This window comes from Xenopus laevis, chromosome 3L, assembly GCF_017654675.1.
Source record: "Xenopus laevis strain J_2021 chromosome 3L, Xenopus_laevis_v10.1, whole genome shotgun sequence".
Taxonomy (NCBI): Eukaryota; Metazoa; Chordata; class Amphibia; order Anura; family Pipidae; genus Xenopus; species Xenopus laevis.
This window is the reverse complement of record NC_054375.1, coordinates 64,720,446-64,742,948: the sequence shown is the minus strand read 5'-3', so window position 1 is coordinate 64,742,948 and position 22,503 is coordinate 64,720,446. Positions and strand designations below refer to the sequence as shown.

The following is a 22,503-nucleotide window of genomic DNA, read 5'->3' as shown; positions in this document are numbered from 1 at the left end:
ATTCTTATATTGTACCATGTGAAGCCAGATGAAGCCAGGCTACTGATTACACTGTAAAATAGTTTCTGTCATATTTTTAGCAGTACAATGTTTGGGACAGGACCACCCAGGGTGTAACAGGGCTGAAGGGTGTCAATTTCAAGTGGTTCAAATGGGCAGGGCTGCTATCAGCAGGGTACAGGGTACTGCAGTCAGGGGTGCCAAGAATTGTAAAAGTGCGATTTGTGTCTTGTATAAAGATAAACGTACATTCTATATACCCAGAGGCAAAGCTTCCTGAGGAAGTGCCCGGTGTTTGGGGCACGAAACACATTAGTTTGCTGTACACCCACCACAACTGTACCACCGTGTATTGTTTCAATAAAGCCGCAGTTTGAAAGTATCACTCTGGCCTCCCGTGGATAAGTCTGTCAGCGCTGCGAGCGGGTAACATTTCTGTGCATACAAAGTATCGGACGAAGCTACCGACATATAGCTGCTACGGACGAGGTGAGGCTCTCTGTGCGGGTGAGCTCCGCCATTAATGCCTCTCTTCTATATTCTGGCTTGTAGGGGGTGCTTGACTACTTCCCTCTCTTTACCAATACAGTGCTGACTTACACAGCCAGAGCTGTATTCTAGGGACGAGCATCTGATCTCTGCGCTCTGAAAATGGAACCCAGTAGCCTGCTGCAATTTACTCAATGTAGAATGCAGTGTGCAACGTGCAAAAAAAACCAAACATTTCCGATTGTGGCCTTTTCCTTGCACACAGCCTATGTAACAGATCAGATAAATCCCCTCTTGTAACTTTAAGTTTGTGCTATGACTCTCCATATTTTAGCACTCTAAGCATCTGGCTTCCAAAATTAACAGGAACGGTATTCAATTATAGCCTTAGGCAGGTGTTTCCATAGCAGCCACTTTACATGATGCTGCAGCCTATCCAGAAAAAAAGGCCTAATGCTTCTGATTCCTTGCTAAAGTGCACTGCTGCGGTTATTTAATGGACATAAACAGGATGTAGTGACTAATGGAAGTGATAATGTACAAAATAAGATCAATCGCAACCAAGCACATAATTTCTCCATTGTCCAGCTAATACTAAATATTTTTATAGCCTTATTGAAAGAAGTACTCCAAAAAATAGATACTTTAGATTAGTGTTCACTATTATTTACATCAAACTGGGGCAGTTTTCCATATCACTTGCCTCACCTTTATGTTAATGATAATGTATCTTGGCTGGAAAGTGATAATCAATAAAAAATCACTGTCTTTACCTTGTGTAATAAAATGAAATTGGACTTACTATGTTTTTTTATTATATATACAGCATATAATACCCAACCCAGTTATTTACAGTGGCTACAGTTTGTCAACTCTTTAAGAAAGTCCTTACTTGAGGAAACAAATTCTTTTGTTTTCATGAATGAAACCAAAATACTATTTATTCAATAAATATGCACAGAAGAATAATTGACAAAAATACAATGTGCTTGCAGAATATTGTAAGCATGTCTACAGCAGGCTCAAGTAAAGTTCAAACTATCCCTATTCCTCACTGGAGAAAACCACAGCAGAAAATGTCACATTGAGAAACCATAGTTTCCAGTGTGTTGTGTGATTTAGAGTTATAGGAATTTATTTTTGTGTGTGTTAGTAATGTTAATGCTTGCAGTTATGCACATTATTGATTTACAAACTCTTCAGAAGCTTCAGAATATCCTGGGGTTACTTTGTTGGGCAGTCACTGCATCAAGGCCAGAACTAGGGGTAGGCAGAAAAGGCACATGCCTTGGGGTGCAGCACCGAGTGGGTGCTAGACAGGTAGCCTGTTAAAGGGTCCTCTGCCTACCCCTAGTCCAAGTTTCAGTGCTCCCTGGTGCCCAGGTTTACTGCTCACTCCTTTATCCGCCCCCCCCGTGCATGACATCAATGTGCACATGGGAGCAAAATGGCTGGCTGTGTTGCCTAGGGCGCCCGTTGGTTTAGGTTTACGTCCCCTTTAAAGTAGAAGGAAAGGCTAAAACTAAGCTTTATCAGAAAGGTCGATATAAGTACACCCATAAACCCTCAAAGTAATGCTGCTCTGAGTCCTCTGCCAAAAGAATCACTGCATTTCTTTCCTTCTATTGTGTATACATGGACTTCTGTATCAGACTTCCTGCTGTCAGCATAAACCGCCAGGTCTAGGGCTTGCGCATGCTCAGTTTGCTCCTCTCTCCCTCCTCCCCTCCCTGCTGTAATCTGAGGCCAGAGCTATGAGTGAGCAGGGAGAGACTCAGGAAGGAAGTGATGTCACACCAAGCTAATATGGCTGCCGCTATCCTAAACAACTAGAGAGATCTTCTAGAGCTGTTTACTTCGGTATGGTAAAGCATTCTGCACAATAAATATAGTGTTATAGCTTGCACCATTGTGGCTAATCTATTGGCAATAAACTGCTTTGGTAGCTTTCCTTCTTTAATGATATTAGCACAGACTTACTTGATTTAGAATGTAAATATATATTTCTGCTTACTGACATTAACTTAGCTCGGTGTGTATTATACAGTTTGACCCCATGTATCCATTTCCCCAATGCCAATTTTCTAACCTCGCTGATTGCTACATACAAGCTGTTTTTTCTTCTGCAAATGCGCTGCCTGTTCTGCTATATTACAGAGTTTAATCCTTAAAATACTCAGTGGGCAACCCTGGATTGCTAATGGAGTGCAAATTGTTAAAGACCTGTTTGGTCCCAGTTCCTATTTATCGTTCCAAGACTTGCAATCCAAATTCCATTTGGATGACCGAGACTATTTCACCTATTTACGCCTTACACATTTGCTCAAATCGCACATCCCGGGGTTCAGATCTCCTCCTCTGCCTTCATTTCTGGAGAGACTCTCGGCTACTGGCTGGTCCATGAGGGGGGTGCTCTCTAACTGTTATAAACCGCTTCTTTCTGATCCTTCAGAATACAAATATCCGTATATGATTAAATGGGACAGAGATCTACAATTATCACTCCACCCTGATAAGTGGTTAGAAGCGGCACAACTCTTATCAGGTGCAACCAGATGCACTAACCACTTAGAGTCCCACAAGAAATTGATTTATAGGCGGCATCTTACACCGGCAACCTTGCAAAAAATTTCACAATCTCATTCCCCACTTTGCTGGAGAAACTGTGGTCAGTCTGGAACTCTGCTTCATACGTGGTGGGACTGCCCACTGTCACATCTCATTTGGAAATCTGTGTTTACTATTATAACGGTTGGTCTTGAATTAGACATCCCCTACGAACCACAAGTGGCATTGCTAATGATGTTCCCAGACCATGTGCCTAAGTTTACGAAAAAGTTGCTTTTTCACCTATTTAACACTACCACTAGCTTGATTGCTAAATTTTGGAAACCTGGAGGACCAATTTCAATTGACCACATATTATCAGTAATGGATGTAAGAGCAGATATGGAATTAATGGCGGCGCATAATGAAAATCGAGTCTCCACTTATGATGCCATTTGGCAACCGTGGGTAACTTACAGAGGAAAAAGTACTCAATAGGCTTGGAGGACCCACAGTCTGGTCACTTTCCTATTTGCTTTTTTATGGCCCTCTCTCTCATCTCTCAACTTGTATCAAAACAAGAATCTCACTTAAAGCTGAAGCAGATTCTACTACATGATGTGGTTGATCCTTTTCCCTTTCCCCCCCCCCCTTTTTTTTTTTTTGGGAAACCTTCCGTATGTTTGTTTGTTTTTTTATTTCTCGTACTTACAGTTTGGCTGTATTTCGGATATGTGTTATTGCACATGTTTATTCCTGATACTGCTGTTTAACAGAATGCTTCGTTCAGCTACTATGGTGACCTTGATTATGGTGTGAAAGGTACAATGTCTGTACAATATTACATTCTGTGTTGCTGTAAACATATTTGACTGATATCAATAAAGAAGTTAAAAAAAATACTCAGTGGGTGTCCTACATTTACCACTGATATATGTTCATAGGTTCAGACTGAACTGATTTGCATAAAGCTCATCCCAGATAAAAACTGGTTAGATAAATTGGAACCAGACAAATACTCAGCAATGCTCCTTGAATGGAGGTAAGGCATGACAATAATGTTCCATCTAGTAGAAAACCTTGAGACTGTTCTTGCAGCCATGGAAGGGTCAATATAATGTTATTGCCCTTGACTTGGGAATGAGATATTTGACAGACAAGTGTCTGGCTAAAAATTGGTAATAGACAGGGCCATTCAATATTTGGGGTCCCCAACACACCTCATGCACCCTTTGCCACTCATTTTAGTCCTAAGAATGCATGTACAGTGCCTTAACCCCAGGAGTTCAAGTAAGATCACCGTAAAAAATGAATAATGACCATGATCACATTAACCCCAGACATGCAAGTAAGATTGGTTCAGAGATTGGATAATGATCACAGTGTTAACCACATGCCAGCAAGATCGCTGCTGAAAATGGAGTCCATGTGCACTCACTGAACATAACCTAAGCAGTGTGAAATATCACCACCAGCTCAGGGGTAGTCTTTGAATGCTGGTCTCTGTGCCTGTAAGTTCTGCCTTTCTCCTGTCCTGGTGGCGTTTTCTCTCTTGCCTGTACATCTGAGAGAAGGAGATGAGAGAAAAAGGCAATAGCGAAAGAAATTTTTTTTAAATGCCTACAATGGCAGGGTCCTCTATAGAGTGTATCACAATTTGCAGCCAGATTGGCCAGTGATCTATTCATATGTACCTCTCTGAAGTCCAGTGCAGTACTTTATCTGGTGCAGTGCTGCTTTTTCCTGTGATTCAATGCCACTTTTTATGTGTCTAAAGGAATAATTTGGTCCTGCTTATTATAATTATGTGTGTGTAGGCTATTATAGCCAGTGTTTCTTTCAAATGTGAAGCCATTGCTTGAAGCGCATTGTGCATGCTTGGGTTGAACTTAGGTTTTACATCCTTTTTATTGCTAGGAAACTGTCTCTTATTGTGAATGGCCCTGAAGCCTGATACGGTTGTCCTACCTCTACCACTGCTGTGTGGATGTGGAAAAAGCGATGAGTGCAGGCTGGTGATATCATTGGTGGGAGGTGGAGCAGTTGTCGCTCCTGCCTTCTTGTTTGGTTGCCTCTGCAGTGCAGATGCTCTCTCTCTCTCTAGCAGCCATCCTCTCACCTACTGACATGCTGAGTGTGCCTGGGCTTTGTTTGGAAACCTCTGGTGAATGCCAGACTTTAAAGAGATCAGCAGAAGTGCCATTGCCTTAAGGCAGAAGATTTTGTGTTCTGTGGGTAGTAGTGCTTCCTGATGAGGCAGGAGAAACTGGCTTGTACCCTCCGACGTGGGGGTAGGTGCCTGAAAAGGCAGAGTGCAGGAGGAGTGAGCAACATCCTGAGCAATGTGCTGAAGAAGAGGAACTGCATCTCCAGGACTGCCCCCCGCTTGCTCTGCACTCTGGAACCAGGTAATTCCCTATCACCTGTGCACTGCTTATCAACTGGATGCTAGGCATAGGCAGAGGCTATTGCGCCCAGTGTATCGTTTTATGCTGTGTGGAGATTAATACATATGGAATTAAAGAGGGTCTGTTTGTGGCTTGAAGAGTTAAAGTATTGTCATTGCCTGGTACAAATAACAGGGAGTGGTGCTTAGTTGTGTTTTATAGCCATCTGGTGCCAAATTTGGGGCTGAGCCTTGTGAAAGCTAACGGGGGCAGCTGAATGAGAAGGCAACTGAAGCAAATGCCTTAGGCCCTTAGCTGTAGGGAGCCCTGCCTCTATAGTCCTTTAGCAAGCTTCCCTTTCTCCATTTTCTTTTATTGCCTTTTTTTCCTTTTGTTTTTTTCTTTTCCCTGCACTTCTGTTCTTTATGATTCCCAGGGCAGGGGAAAGGGGAACAGGAGAACAGGTACAGGGACCAGCACACACACTGCCCCTGACCTTATGATGGCATTTCACATGATACAGTGTCCACTCGGGGTCAGGAGCAATCCCTACATTTCATTATGTTGTTTGCTGTTTTTGATTAGAGGATAGATCTGTGCATATAACTAAAAGTAAGGATATCCATGGATACTTTCTGTAATAATCTTACTGGTGTGTGGTGTTAATTCAGTTGTTAATTATGTTCTACAGCAATTTTACTGGCATGTCTTGGGTTAATGCATTCAGTTCAGTATCCATGAGAGCTAATCGTCGCAGCATCTGTCAGGGATTTCTGTGCACGTCTTTGTGCTGCAAATGCAAAGCTTCCTTTTTCTGCAAATCTATATCTTCAGTGTAGGATGTTGGTAACACAGCTCCTGTACATGTTCTGAGTATTGGCCAAAATGTTTGCTTCAAGCATGGGTGCACAATGTACGGTATAAATTCTAGGCTCCATAGGTGTGCGTGCAGAATGTAGAGAATATTTAGAGCATATCCTACAGGCACTATTGTTGTAGGGCTGTATGTGACCTATAGCAAATGCCATACTTTGGTCCCTTGAACTATGCCACACTGAAAATTAAAGGCAGATATGCCAGTAAGATCAATATAGAAAATGAATTATGAACATTGCATTAACTGCAGACATTCAAGTAAAATCACTGATTAACTGATTAAGCATAGAATTAACCCCAGACATGCCAGTGAGAGAACTGGAGAAAAATGGACAAGGATCACTCTATTAAAACCAGACAAGTTTGAGGTCCCTGATGAAATTCATAACTCCTTCCTCTAATCAAGAACAGCAGACAAGTAAAACAGACTGGCAAAATGAAAAACCAGACACTTAGCAGACCAACAATTACTGTCTGCTCCTGACCCCAAGCATTGGCCCCATATCATGTGAAACATTACCACCTGGACTGGGCAGTCTTTACAATCTGTGCTTGCTGGTCTCTGGTCTCTCTTCTGGTGTCTGTAAGTTTTGCCACTTTCCTCTTCTGATGGCTTTCTCACTCTGAACATCTGAATAAAATCATGAAGATCAGATGAGATCTTCATGATCTGGCGAGGCATTTTCAGGCGACTGTTGAAAAGCGCATCGCCTCGTGTGGTTAGCACAGGCGATTTTACATAGGCGCCCATACAAAACTGTCGCCTGCGCCGGTCGCGGCGACTGTCGCCGCGCTTTGTCGCCGCGACCGCAAACGCGTCGCTATCTCCCCGTGTGGAATAGCCCTAAATCCATATGCCTCTTCCTCCCCTCCACAGCGCCCCACCCCCGATTATGATTATACAACTTAGGGGCCCCTAACAGCGATTTCCAAAAGCTAACAAACCCCCAGAACAAACCCTACCACGCTCCCATCCAACAGGGAGCATAGGGCAGGCAGAGTATGGTACACAGGAAGCATAGGGCAGGCAGAGTGTGGCACACACAGGAAGCATAGGGCAGGCAGAGTATGGCACACACAGGAAGCATAGGGCAGGCAGAGTATGGCACACACAGGCAACATAGGACAGGCAGAGTAGGACACACATAAGGAGTGTAGGGTTGGCAGAGTATGGCACACAAAGGGCAGGAAGAGTATGGCACACACAGGGAGCGTAGGGTTGGCAGAGTATGGCACCAATCTCTCTGAATCTGAATCTGTGTGCCCTGCCCCTAAAGGTGTGAGCAGTACAGGGTTTTAGGGGTATGGACAATAGAGGTATCACATGTGTAAACAATGCAGGGGGTATTACAGGTGTAAACAATGCAGGATCTTACTGTCTGAATTTGAGGTGTAAACAATACAGGTGCCAGTTAATCTCACTACTGATACCTTTTTTAAGATTGCACAAGGTAAGCAATCACTATTTTATAGCCAGTGTTTCTTCCACACATGAAGCCATTGTGCTTGCTTGGGTTGAGCATAGGTTTTACATGCGTTTCATTGCTTGAAAACTGGTTTGTAGTGAATGGAGCCTGACACGGTTGTTGGCCCAACCTCTCCCCCCTGCTGTGTGGATGTAGGAAGAGTGATGAGTGCAGGCTGGTGATATCATCGGTTGGAGGCGGAGCAGTTGTCGCTCCTGCAATCTTGTTTGGTTACCTCTGCAGTGCAGATGCTCTCTAGTAGCCATCCTTACACTTACTGACTCTGTCGCAACCAGCTTAATTTCCAGTGATTTTTGCAGTGGGCAATTGAGTGTGCCTGGGCTTCAATAGGAAACCACACTACAGGTTGATTCCATATGTTAAAGGGATCAGCATTAGCACTGTTGCCTTAAGGAAGTAGAAAACTCTAAGTTGTGTGAGTAGTTCTCCCTGATCAGGCAGGAGAAACTGGCTTGCACCCTTCAACGTGGGAGTACGTGCCTGAAAAAGCAGAGTACAGGAGGCGTCCTAAACAATGTGCTAAAGAAGAGAAACTGCGTCTCCAGGACAGCCCCCCGCTTGCTCTGCACTCTTGAACCAGGTGAAACCCTATTGCCTGTGCTGCTCATCCATCAGGTTTGGTATACACATGTTGTCCATCATATTGTGTAGATGCAGTTATCTGTTGATATAGATAACATTGGAGATGTTCTGTTTGTACTATCATTCCATGGCACAGAGGTCAGCATTAATAGCCATCTGGCATTAGCTGAGCTCTGGGAAAGCTAGCAGGGTCAGCTCGAGGGGCACATGGCACAGGAACAAAATCAGGGTCTGGAACAGTCCGTGTCTGCTGGTCTCCAAGGTGTCTGCTATATTCTATTATGCCTCATTGTTTTGCGTTTCTGCTGTTCTTAATTAGTGGAAGAGTGCATTTAACAAAATCTTACTGGTCCTGTAAAGGGTTAATTGTTCATCTATATTATGCATTGATCTTACATTGACCTTACAGGCATGTCTGGGGTTGATGCTGTGTTCATTATTGTTATTTTCAGCAGTGATCTTACAGACATTGGTTCATTTTCTGTGATATCAAAGGTAATACTAATAGGTAGGAACTACTAATGCCAGCCAAGAGTGTATGCAGTTCTTGTTCTGTAACAGCTGTTGCGGGGCACCTGCTCACACTGGCAAACATGTTTTCTTGACATTTTTCAGTGGGACATAGAAGAAGGTGTCCCTTCAGTTGTATCTGAATAAGGTACAGCCAATTGTTGTTATGTAAAACTTGAGGGGGGTGAGTTTTGCCTTTAACTGCTGATGGCTTTCTGTCAGAGAGAGAAAGATAATGAATAAAAGGATGTTTGCTAAATGTTTGAGGTGACGGGGCCCTCTAAAGCTTGGTGCCTAAAGCTGGCCATAGACGCAAAGATCTGATCGTACGAATCTTCCATTGTCGATTTTCTGACCGTGTGTGGAGAGTCTCGACATTTTTCGTCTGGCGGAGATCGGTCGTTTGGTAGATCAGACAGGTTAAAAGATTTCTTTCGGCGCTGTTTACACGATTTTCAGTGGGAGACACCAGCTTTTGTCGGACATAACTTTTGTATGATTGCTGTCAGGGGCAGAACATCGACTGATCTGTTCTTTTCTACTTTATTTGATCGGAATGGTTAGTGGCAGGTCAGGAGATGGGGAAGTCCGATCGTTCGATGATTCGTACGATCGGATCTTTGCGACTATGGCCAGCTTAAGGGTACTGGCCTTGTACCATTGATGTCTAACCGTAGCTCTGTCAGGCTGTAGGAGCAAGTTTTCAGCACTGGACAGCACCTGTCACCTGCTCGGAGAACTACTAGTCTTGCTTCTTTCATGTCATTGGCTAACATCCGTGGCTATAGTCTAAATACGGGCTGGTGCAACTGCTTTAGAGCTAGAAACTCAAAATACCATTTATAATATTGTTTGACTCCTATTGTACATTTTGTTGTTGTTGTTAGGGTTTTTATTTTGCATGTGTAAAAGATAGTTGTAGCCAGGAATTTTCAGCCTGTAAACCTGCCTATTTTGTTAAGATGCAAGCATTAAAGGTTGTCAGAACCACTGGCAGATACAGTTTAACAGCAGACCAAAAAAATACATGTTTGCTGTAGGGAACAAGGTGTGTTAAAATATATAAATATATGACATTCCTGTTTTAAAAATGATTTTTTAAAAAAAAAAAAAAAATTTGCTACTACTATAATAAAGCTGCATCCTCCATCTTGCTAATTTACATCTTCCAGCACAATTTACATCTCAACAGCGATGTGTTGGCTGCTGGGATTTGTAGATCACTAATGGCTTCTGAGCCACAATTTGCAAAAGCTGTCTTGTAATTTTCATATTCCATTATTCCTGGTTTTCCTTTAACTGCTGTTCTGTCTTAGTCTGTCAACTCTTCACGTTTAATAAAATGTTTTCTTAAAAACTTCCTTTCTTCCCACAGGAGTGGACACCAAACTGAAGTTTACTCTTGAACCGTCTCTGGGTCAGAATGGATTTCAGCAGGTACAGATTTTCTCTTCAAAAACCTGTGGAAATCATTTGAATGTGCTCAATTGCGTAAATCAATATATGGCTGTGTTTGATTGATGGACTGTGGAATGGATTGCTCTCTCTGGGTTTCTGTTTCCTTCATTTAAATCTTTATGAAAAATGCTAGAATCTATGAAAGCATAGAATTGATTTATTTAAATTTATGGAAGCCTGTGGGTAAGGGAAAAAAGATATTGTATATTCACACATTTGTGAGTCGTATTACTTTTTGTCTTTACACCCTTCCTTTCAGTCTAATGTTTTAGTCATGTTCCCTCTTGAATGCATTGCTATGAAAGTTATTTTGCTGTTATTCGTAGTATCCATGACATTAAGGGGGTAATTTATTAAATGTTGAGTTTGTGAGTTTTTTTTTTCTACCTCAAATAAACTCGAATTAACGTAAATGTTTGCTTATTTATGAAAAAACCTGAATGTTAAAAACTTGATTGAATGCAGTCAGGGAAACCACTCAAATACTTTGAATTTATCAAGTTTATAGGCCAAAAAAACCCTCAAATACCTACAATTTATCGCGTTTTCCAGCACAAACCACCTAAAAACACCTGAAAATCATGAAGGCAAAAAGACATCTTCAAATGGTTAAAGAGTCCTCTGCCATTGACTTCTACATGTCCTCAACAGGTTTTAGCTGAAGTATTTTTAGCTTCCTGGCATAATATATCTCGAAAAATTTTAGTTTTTTCCCCTAATATCTTTCAAGAAAACACAACTCAACTTTTGATAAATAACCCCCTAAATGTGCAACTCGCACATCACCCTATCTAGAATTCAGGCTAGCACCCACACACTTTTTAAGCTTCCCCTAGCAGGGCTAGAATAATCCTCCAGGAAACACTCGCCTAAATGTTTGCTTTTGATTGTCTGTGCTATGATGGTGGAGAGAACATTGTGTATCTTTCTTCCCCTGGCTTTCAAAAGTAACTTGATTACCAGTATGTTAAAGGGATACTGTCATGGGAAAAAAATTTTTTTCCAAAATGAATCAGTTAATAGTGCTGCTCCAGCAGAATTCTGCACTGAAATCCATTTCTCAAAAGAGCAAACAGATTTTTTTATATTCAATTTTGAAATCTGACATGGGGCTAGACATTTTGTCAATTTCCCAGCTGCCCCATGTCATGTGACTTGTGCTCTGATAAACTTCAATCACTCTTTACTGCTGTACTGCAAGTTAGAGTAATATCACCCCCTCCCTTTCCCCCCCCCAGCAGCCAAACAAAAGAACAATGGGAAGGTAACTAGATTGCAGCTCCCTAACACAAGATAACAGCTGCCTGGTAGATCTAAGAATAACACTCAATAGTAAAAACCCATGTCCCACTGGGACACATTCAGTTACATTGAGAAGGAAAAACAGCAGCCTGCCAGAAAGCATTTCTCTCCTGAAGTGCAGGCACAAGTCACATGACATGGGGCAGCTGGGAAATGGACAAAATGTCTAGCCCCATGTCAGATTTCAAAATTGAATATAAAAAAATCTGTTTGCTCTTTTGAGAAATGGATTTCAATGCAGAATTCTGCTGGAGCAGCACTATTAACTGATTCATTTTGAAATTTTTTTTTTTCCCATGACAGTATCCCTTTAAGCTTTCTGTTTATATAACCATAGTCCTCCTTTTGTGAACAGCCGGAGTAGAAAATGCTGTTTGCTCGGATAGCCTTGCATCCATCATCAGAAACAAAAAATTAGTGTTTTCCTTTATTACACAAATAGTGAAAATACAAAAAAAAAACCTATAGAACTGCCAAAAACACAGTACTACAGATCAGAAGTTAATTTTGAAATGTGTGTGTGTTTTTTGTAATTGACTTTATAAGTGATAATTGACTTGGCCTTCTCTAGTGGTTTTATAATGGTGGGTTGATAGATTCCCCTTCAATGGGCTTAATTCCTGTTCTCATCTTACGATAAGAACTACATTGCACTAACAGCATTTGAAGCATTTTTGGGTATAGATGAGATAAGAGGAGTAAGACTATAAGTATTGCTATTCACTATCCTGTGAATCATTACACAGGTAAAACCAACAATAACTCTGAGAAGCTGCTTTTGTAAAATGAATTTGATTTTTTATGATATAAAGACATCCAAGGAGGTTTCCAAAGAAATCATCTTAAGTGAAAGTGCATTTGTTATTTTTTCTGAATGTTTCAGGGTTGATGAGAAGTAGGCAGTTAATGCATGTGCAGGGTTGGGGATAAACTTGTAAAAACCCAATATAAGAACCATTGGAGGTTAATAGTTCATGTAAGCAACTGAAGAACCAAATCGTGTCAAGACTGCCAGTAATTTGTTGTACCATAGCAATCCCATATGCCCATGTGTCATCCATATCCTTATGCTTTCCAGGCTTCTCTTAAAAAAAACATTTGCAATTGTCCATCACAGTCTATTGGCTGTGTAATGCATGGTTTCTCTTTAGGGGCAGTAAGCCTTATCTCAATTCAGTTTTTACCACTGAAGTTACACTGATCTTATCCTTTCACGTCTGTGGCAGTGTACACATCAAGCTTACCTATACTTGTGCTGCATGCTTTAGCTGGTTGTTCTGTACACTTCATCGTTTCATGGCTTTTACCAGTTTTTCTGCTTACAGTGGTATGATGCTCTCAAAGCTGTGGCCAGATTGCCAACTGGGATACCAAAGGAATGGAGGAAGAGAGTAAGTGTTTTTAATGGATATTTTGATTTCAGAGCATCTGTGTGAAGCAACTATTAGCATTCAGTTAATTTCCTGGGTTAAATAATATATGGGATCCGTTATCCAGAAAGCTCCGAATTACGGAAACGCCATCTCACATAGACTCCATTTTACCAAAATAATCCAAATTTTAAAAAAAAGATTTCCCTTTTCTTGCTAATAATAAAACAGTAGCTTCTACTTGATCCCAGCTAAGATATAATTAATCCTTATTAGAAGCAAACCCAGCCTATTGGGTTTATTTAATGGTTATATGATTTTCTAGTAGACTTAAGGTATGAAGATTCAAATTATAAAAAGATCCATATCTGGAATACCCCAGGTCCCGAGCATTCTGGTTAACAGATTCCATACATATATATGGGAATAATGGTAAGGCCATCTGTAATAATAGAACAGTAGCTTGTACTTGATCCTTATTGGAGGCAAAACAATCCTATTGGGTTATGTTATATATATATATATATATATATATATATATATATATATATATATATATATATATATATATATATATATATATATATATATATATATATATATATATATATATATATATAAAAAATATATATATATATATATATATATACACATACACATATTTACTTCACAGAAAATGCCTCCCTCAGCAGTTCAGATTGTGTGTTTATGGTATATATGTAGTCTCTTTCAAATATGTTGCAGATGATTACTCCTGTAAGGCTCATCAGTGGTGTAACATTGGCTGAATCTGTTTTCCGTAATTAGATAGATAATACATTAGCCATATTATGCAGAACACAGCCATCTGTGCTAGTGGGTGTGTGTCTGCATGTTGCACAGTAACTAGAGCAAAGGCTAATTGAATGGGAAGAGAAACTAAATTAAGCCCATATGCCTTCTGTAGTAACTAGCACCGTTAAAGGACCAGTAACACCAATAAATACAAGCATTTTAAAGTAATTAAAAATATAATGTACTGTTGTCCTGCATTGGTAAAAATGATGTGTTTGCTTTAGAAAGACTACTATAGTTTATACAAATAAGCTGCTGTGTGTCTATGGGGGTAGCCATTTAACCTAAAAAAGGAGAAAAGGCACAGGTTACTTAGCAGATAACAGATAAACTCTGTAATAGAATACAATGGTATTTGACACAATGCATCTATTATCTGCTGTGTAATCTGATCCTTTAATGGCTGCCCCATGGCTACACAGCACCATGTTTATAGAAACTACAGTAGAGTTTCTGAAGCAAACACACCAGATGTACTAGTGCAGGGCAACAGTACATTTATTACTTTAATTACTTTAAAAAACTTTCACTTTTTGGTTTTACTGTTCCTTTTAAAGGGCCACTGTTCTCTCCAATTATGCTGCTTACTACTTTGTACAGCAGAATGCTCGGTTGTGGTATTTCTGTCCTTAAGCTAGCCATAGATGTAAAGATCTTTAAAAGATCTTTTCGTTATCCCGAGACCACGATTATCTCGAAATGATCGTTTAAATGAACGATTTGACCATCAACTAAAAATACCATTTCAGGCGATATTGCCAGCAAAACTGAGGGTAGCTGCCTGCTTGCCCCTGCAAACATAGATAGATTGCACTGGGACCTATAAAAGATTTTTAAACCTGGCCGATCAATTTTCTGACAGATGTCGGACGAAAAATCGTAAGATGTACGATCGTTCGATTACCACTAACTTCACGATAATTTGACGGATTGGTCGGATTTCGCTAAAATCAGTCGTTCACCAAAGAAAAATCTTTGCGTCTATGGGGACCTTTACTTTGGAGAGACAGTGATATCTAACCATACTTTGGACTGATATGCCATTCCATGTCTCCATTCTGGCTACTTAAGTTACTTAAGGGTAATTAAGGAACTGTTACACAGTAGGGGGGCTGCTACAATTAATAAGGAAGGTAGTGGCCAGCCAGCCTCAGAGAGTGAAAAATCGCACACATCTCAGAAATAAACAATAAACAAAGTACTGTGCAAACATTTTAGAGATTGCAAATAAAAAAAATGGGAATGCTTTCAAAAATAATACCATGAATGGTTCTTATTAATTAAGAAATATCTAGTGTAGTAACTAGAAAAAAAACATTAATTATTATTTTGAGGGACCACCTTTTGCTTTTAACACAGCAGCAATTCTTTTATATATATTTGCATGTGCATTCTGGGGGTACTTGCATGGTAAGCTTGTTCCAAGCATCCTGGAGAACTTGCCACAGTTCCACTGCAGACTTTGGCTGTCTTAAAGGAGAACCAAATCCTTGCTAATAAAAACCCCTACCCCCCTATCCTACATAGACCCCCCTCCCTGCTCCTCCCCAGTGTAGGTGGTACCGTTGGTAAATGCCCCTAACTCTTTACTTACCCCTCGGTGCAGATTCAGGGCATCGGAGTTCACGGGCGCCATCTTCTTCTCTTCAGTAATCTTAAGTGCTTCGGCAATTTCCGTGACTTTCGGCGCATGAGCAGTTGCACAGTGCTATATATATATAAAAATGTGGAAATGTACAAAATGTGATTCTTATGTTCTCTCACATTATAACAATTTTCAGGTATGGCTCACTCTGGCAGATCACTATTTACACAGCATTTCAATTGATTGGGATAAAACAATGCGCTTCACATTTAATGACCGGAGCAATCCAGATGATGACTCAATGGGAATACAAATTGTAAAGGTAAAGTATTAGCTCTAGTATTGTTGGTGCAGAAACGCAACATATTAGCTAGCCATGCCCAAGGGAGTGTCCATTATAACACCCATTAGATCTGTAATGCTTTAGGGTAAGGCCACACTGGGCGTTTCGGGGAGATTTGGTTGCCTGGCGACTAATCGCCTTGTCTTTGCAGCGACCAATCTCCCCGAACGCCTTCCCTCACTCTGCGCTGGCTAAAATGAAAAATCGCCGATGCTAATCACACACGGCCAGTTATTTTCCGAAGTCGCCCAAAGTTTATACTCAGATTTATGTCTTGTGATATAACATTGCAATTTGGATTTCTTTGCAGGATCTTCATAGAACAGGCTGTAGCTCATATTGTGGACAAGAGGCAGAACAGGATCGAGTGGTGCTGAAACGAGTTTTACTTGCCTATGCCAGGTGGAACAAAACCATTGGATACTGCCAAGGATTCAATATACTGGCAGCACTTATACTCGAGGTTATGGAAGGGAATGAAGGAGATGCTTTAAAGGTATGTTATATTATTGCTATGCAGTTGATAAAATTATGATAATATAAACTGTCTGCAAATACACCATGAAGGAGACACAACTGGTCTTAGCAAAGGGCTATTTGTATGCTAAGCAGAATTATATTTATGATACAGTACCTTTACAGACTTTGATGCAAGAAATTTGACCTGTTACTGCTGCTTTGCTTGTGTTGTATATACTCCGCAAATTATAAAATTAAGTTATAATTAGTCCATAAAGGAACCAGATATTATTAACCGATGGTTAGAGAATGTGTAAATGTGTAGTGTTACCCATGTGCCCCAAAAAGCATAGATTTTTTTGGGGCATGATCTGTGTCAACTTTTGGCAGGAAAGCTTCTATTAGTTATTTTGTCACATAATTTTTGGCTATTTTTATTTTAAAAGAATTGTTTTTTTTTTAGCATATTAAACAGTTATAGATAGCAGTTTCTGAAGTGAGCCTTTATTTGTGGAATCTCTATGACAGCCAAGATACAAAGGCTGGTTGTATATTTGGGAGTGCAATGGGTTTATCTGCATATTTTAACAATTCACACCAAAGCCTCTGGTCATAAGCCATTCCTAAAACACATTATAGGAAGTTCCCATGTAATATCCACATTAAGGACTTAAGTTAAAGACATTGGGATGTAATGCAAAATATATGGGGTAAGATAAGCCCTGTTTAAGAATTTTATCTGTCTCTGACTATATTTGTCTGTGAGATAGTTTGCTCTGGGCAAGGCTAAGTGCATCTTACACACTTCATTCATTATGCCACCTTGGCTTGGCTTTTTCCAGAGCGCTTGAGTCCACTTACATTAGTACAGGTATGGGATCCGTTATCTTGAAACCCGATATCCAGAAAGATCCGAATTACAGAAAGGTAGTCTCCCATAGACTCCTTTTCCAAATTTTTACAAATGATTTACTTTTTTTCCTGCAATAATAAAACAGTACCTTGTACTTGATTCAAACTAAGATAAAATGAATTCTTATTGGAAGCAAACCCAGCCTATTGGGTTTATATAATGTTTACATGATCTTCTAGTAGACTAAGGGTGGTGGCACCTGCTCAGATTCTTGGAGATTAGTCACCCAGCAACACATCTCCTCTTCTTCGGGCAACTAACCTTGCTGGGCAGCTACCTCTTAAACTGTCTTCCGCCTACCCCAGTCCGATATCACATCTCTCTTTGGTTTCCCACTCCTCTCTGCTGCTCTCTCCCCCCTCTGCCACTCTCTCCCCTCTGTCGCTCTGCCCCCTTCCCCTCTGTTGCCCTGCCCCTTTCCCGTCCCCTCCGTCGCTCTCCTTCCCTGCGTCCCCTCTGCCGCGCTCACTACCCAACCTGCGCATGCGTAAGTTGCGGGGGAGTGCGCGCACATGCGGAGTGGGGGGAGGCCAGCCGGGTTGCCTAGGACGCCCAGCAGACTTGGCCCGGCCCTGACTATGCATAATATATAGGTGGGACCACAAGACAACAATGTAAAATGAGGGAAAACTTAAAATCAGGGGATAAAGGGGGTAAGATGGGGGTTCTACTGTAAATATTTAATTCTCAGACAAGCAGCTTGTATGTTCCCATGAACAATAGATGTAGATCTATTTGCTTTACTGACAAAGATCATTTCTTCTCCTTTCACTGTCATGAACTGTTTACCACCCTTACCATAATATGAGTCACTGCAGTGCTAAACCATATTAATCTTGCTGTTCAGCATTTTCCATGCAGTGGGATTATCTGCTTCATCATAATATCATCATGCCAAAGAAGCCTGCATTGTTTTTCTCATATAGCATATGGTTTTCTCGAGCATATCCTTTTCTGTTTTTCATAATATTTGTGAACTGGACAGTCCGTACTGTCTTAATATCCATTAGAGCAATCATATTTGTCATGTGTGCACATCTTTGATTAGGGTCAAGCATTTTAAATCTGCTTCATGCACAAGCACTCACTATGAGCATGATAGGGGGAATGGATAGAAAGCATGCACAAAGTGTGAGAAAGGGATTCAAATATGACTATGCTTTCATGAACTAAAATGTTAGGCTGTCTGTAACCTTTGTCCTGCTTAAATTGTTTGCTTAGTGCAAAACTACATTTCAAATTTCCACATTAACAGACGGCACTTACTTAATGCAGCCTGCCAAATGGTTATGTCACTGACTAATATTAGTTTGTGTTTCGTTTGTTACTGAGTAACTTGTCCCTCTAGATTCTATGCTTCCCAGGTGGGGATTTCATTACCGTTTCATTAGTATTTGTAGGAAATAATTTCCGTTTTACTTCAGATTTATTTACCTGAATAAGTATGTGGTTAGAAGTAGTTTAAATATTTTTCAATATGATAACTTAGGTTGACAGATATTTGCTTCCTAACCTAGAGCTTGTTGTTTCAGGTAATGATTTATCTCATAGACAAAGTGCTACCAGACAGCTATTTTGCCAACAATTTGCGAGCATTATCTGTGGATATGGCTGTGTTTCGGGATCTCTTGAGAATGAAACTGCCTGAACTGTCCCAGCACCTGGATGTCCTTCAGAGAACTGCAAACAAAGAAAGCGGAGGTATGTTTATCATACTTTACCACTGGTTGTCATTGTGTGAGGGACATCTGCTATGGACAAGGGTTCACCTGAGCTTGTTTTCTAAAGGGTACAGCAACCATTGCACAGTACTTTAGCTCTGCAGATAATTGATGGTGCTTGCACTGGGTACCATAACAAATGAGCCCAAATTTCCTCTGATTTCCAGATACATTATTGGAGTAGCAATACGTTTACTTTGATCCTAGAATACAAAGTCATATATTTACAGTTTATAGGTTCATTATAAAGTGTTGCATGTGTGTAGTAATTTGTGCTACACATTTTATTGACCTTGAACTAGAAAACTCTGGTATATATGAATAAATATATATATATATATATATATATATCTGAATAAATTCTTGGTTATTTCAAGTTTTTGCCAAACTGATATTGGAGCCGGATTCATTACTGCCATTCCACGTGCCAGTGTATATTTATTTATTTATATGTAGTAGGATTGTGCTAAAAGCTACTGTACTGAGATAACCGCAGCTCATTTTTCCTCAGTGATTTATATGCTTGCCATATAAAGTTGTATATGGGTCTTTTTATGCATAAATAAAACTCATTTGTTGAATTTTTTGTTTTTCAGGAGGTTATGAGCCCCCTCTTACAAATGTCTTTACTATGCAGTGGTTTTTGACACTGTTTGCAACGTGCCTTCCTAACCACACTGTTCTGAAGATTTGGGATTCTGTGTTCTTTGAAGGTTCTGAGATCCTTTTGCGAGTATCGCTTGCTATCTGGGCCAAATTAGGAGAGTAAGTGCAGAAAAATATTTCTCCTCAAGTCTTTTGTTTTCGCCTTGTTTTACATCTCTGATATCTGAAAAGCATATCACTTTGCTTTTCATAACACATGGCACCAAATATATAATCTAATTACATGTATTAGTTGTTAACAGCTCTCACTGTTCCCCATGGTTGAAGATATATGGACCATTATTTTAAAATATAAACATTTAAAATACACTCTTTGTAGCAGACTTGGCACTTTCCATGTTTTAATTCTTTCAGGCAGATTGAATGCTGTCAGAATTCAGATGATTTCTACAGTACCATGGGAAGACTGACTCAGGAGATGCTTGAAGACAGTCTCATAGACAGCAATGAACTAATGCAGGTAAGTACACGCTTCAAATTTGCTACAGTTGTGCTGATATACAGCTATGGGATCCATTATCCAGATACCCATTATCCAGGATGTTTCGAATTATGGGATGGCCTTCCTCCATAGACTTCATTTTATCCAAATAATCCAAATTTTAAAAATAATTTCCTTTTCCTCTGTAGTAATAAAACAGTACCTTGTACTTGATCCAAACAAAAATATAATGAATCCTTATTGGAAGCAAATCCTGCCTATTAAGTCTTTTTTTAGTTTTATCCTCAATTCTCAGAATAAATATAGCAGAATGTATAAAAATAACCATTTCAGTGGCAGTGATAATGTGCAGAATACGAGACTCTATTTCTATGATGATATTGATTGTATCATTTGATAAAATAAATGAAGTGCTCTATATATTCTCTAAATTGGGAGCTAGAGGGTGGAATGTTATTGCTATTGTTTTTCCTATTGTATTTTTCTGTCTGAAAAGTAATGTGTTGCTTAATTCCCATTAGACTGTTTACTCGATGGCCCAGTTCCCATTCCCACAGTTGGCAGAACTGAGAGAAAAATACACATATAATATAACACCTTTCCCAGCACCTGTTAAGTCAGCATCATTTTCTGGGTAAGTACCATGAAAATAATTTGTGGCACATACATGCAAATATGAACATTTAGGCATTATTTAATATTGAATATTTTAATGCCTTGTTTTTATGAGGTAAAAAATATGGAGGGCAAAACACCCCAAACTATGATGCATTCCATTGCCTTCAAATATGTCATTTCTGTTTACTCTGTAATGTAGTGCTTATCTAGTTTATTACACTACCCTAATTAAAGGGATACTGTCATGATTATTATGGTGTAGTATTTAATACTGTATTAAATTGGTAAAATATTTGCCTCTTACAAGTTATTTTCAAACAGTTTTTTAAGTGCTAATAATGGAGTGTAAGTAGCTCTGTTTATTATGCATGAGCCTATGCTTGCAGAAACAGCACAGCACAATGCAAGTACTTTCATGCAGACACTGCCTCAGCTTTTCAATTCTTATCTTCGGGTCTTCTATGACTCAGCTTCTTTAATTTCTCCAGGTGGGTGCTATTGTTATACATACCACTAGGTGGTGCACAGGAGCATATTCAGCAGTCTGGAGAATTTGACTCGCACAATGCTGAAATGTGCTCCAGCATTCAGGCAACCCAATTTTTGTTAAATCATCAATGTCACTTCTTGAACAGCATAGGCTAATGTTGGCACCTTCTTTGGCTATCACATGCCACATTGGAGGGCTCCAAAAATTAGACATACTACCAACAACCAGAATCTGGACATTGCAAGCTTTTGTGCCCTATACTCTGTGGTAGAATGATGTCTGCTACAGACTAGGAAGTGCCCAACACTGACTCTCTGGTTTCTGCAGAAACTAGAAAGCCTGCAAGGGAAACTGTAATGGACAAGTCAGGTAAACAGTTGGCAAAATCCAATAAATGTTCCAACTATAAGCACAGTTTATGCAAAAATGAGGAGGCTCTCTCTGACTGTCACTCCTTTAATATCACTACAGGTCCCTCTGCAACAGATCCATTCACAGCAAGGATCTAATCGTGGGGACAGGGCCAGATTTACATAGTGTGCGCCCCTAGTACCACTGCCATTTGTCGCCCCTGTCCCCTCCCCTTTATTCGTGCAAATCATCTGGACCAGAGCAATGTGGATTTAAAAAATGATTGTATCTCCAGCGCATCCCCAGTGTTTTTGAACCAATGTGGGTGTGGTTGGGCAACATGCCGCCCCCCTAAAAACCTGCCACCCTAGGCCTTGGGCCTAGGTGGCCTTTCCACAAATCCAGGCCTGGGTGGGGACAATGAACAACAACCTGAAACTACTGAGGCCCTGCTAGCTCCATCACAGTTAGAGGACCACAGAATCTGAGTTTGAACAGGAAGTCACCACGAATAGACCTAACATTACTAAGAACCTATTCAAACAAGTATTAAACACTGGAAACAACCTTATCCAAGGTAGTTGTGGGAGTGCAACCAAAAAAATCCAGATCATTTCCAGTTTTTGAAGCAGTACTACAGACCATAGATATAGAGGGGGCACAACCTGATTGTACTACAGACTAGTACATATCTTGTACTAGAGTAGAACAGCACGTTATGTGATATAAGCCTCCAAAGGTTCACTCTGTAGTAGTATGTCTTTGACAGGATCCGACATTCAAACATCCCATGGATGACAGCAATCCACACTGCGCAACGGCTTTGTCCCCAATTTGTTATTGTTATGCTGAACAGCTATATACCAAGCCACTATTATTTGTTTTTGAGTTTTTGTGCCAAGTATTAATTCAGATGAATATTTTTATTAACCTACCTGCTACAGATCAGACACTTATTAAAGGCCTAAACAGAATAAACTCAGCCTTGTCATTGATAGCAGAGGCAGGCTGGACACTATTAAACTAGCTGCTAAATCCTCAGCTAATACTGTAGTAGCCGGGAGCCTTATGGT

General features: G+C 40.2%; 1 protein-coding gene across 7 annotated transcripts in view; it reads left to right on the top strand.

Annotated features, from left to right (window-relative positions):
* Nucleotides 1-22,503, top strand: part of tbc1d30.L (TBC1 domain family member 30 L homeolog) — a 39,674-nt gene that overhangs the window by 11,917 nt on the left and 5,254 nt on the right. For 4 of the 7 annotated variants that reach the window (NM_001127869.1, XM_041584811.1, XM_041584812.1 and 1 more), the window contains 8 exon segments: nt 10,254-10,315; nt 12,964-13,029; nt 15,624-15,749; nt 16,081-16,266; nt 18,675-18,843; nt 19,460-19,628; nt 19,884-19,989; nt 20,493-20,605. In NM_001127869.1, coding sequence (NP_001121341.1) covers nt 10,254-10,315; nt 12,964-13,029; nt 15,624-15,749; nt 16,081-16,266; nt 18,675-18,843; nt 19,460-19,628; nt 19,884-19,989; nt 20,493-20,605 — 997 coding nt within the window. 7 annotated transcript variants of the gene reach the window in all.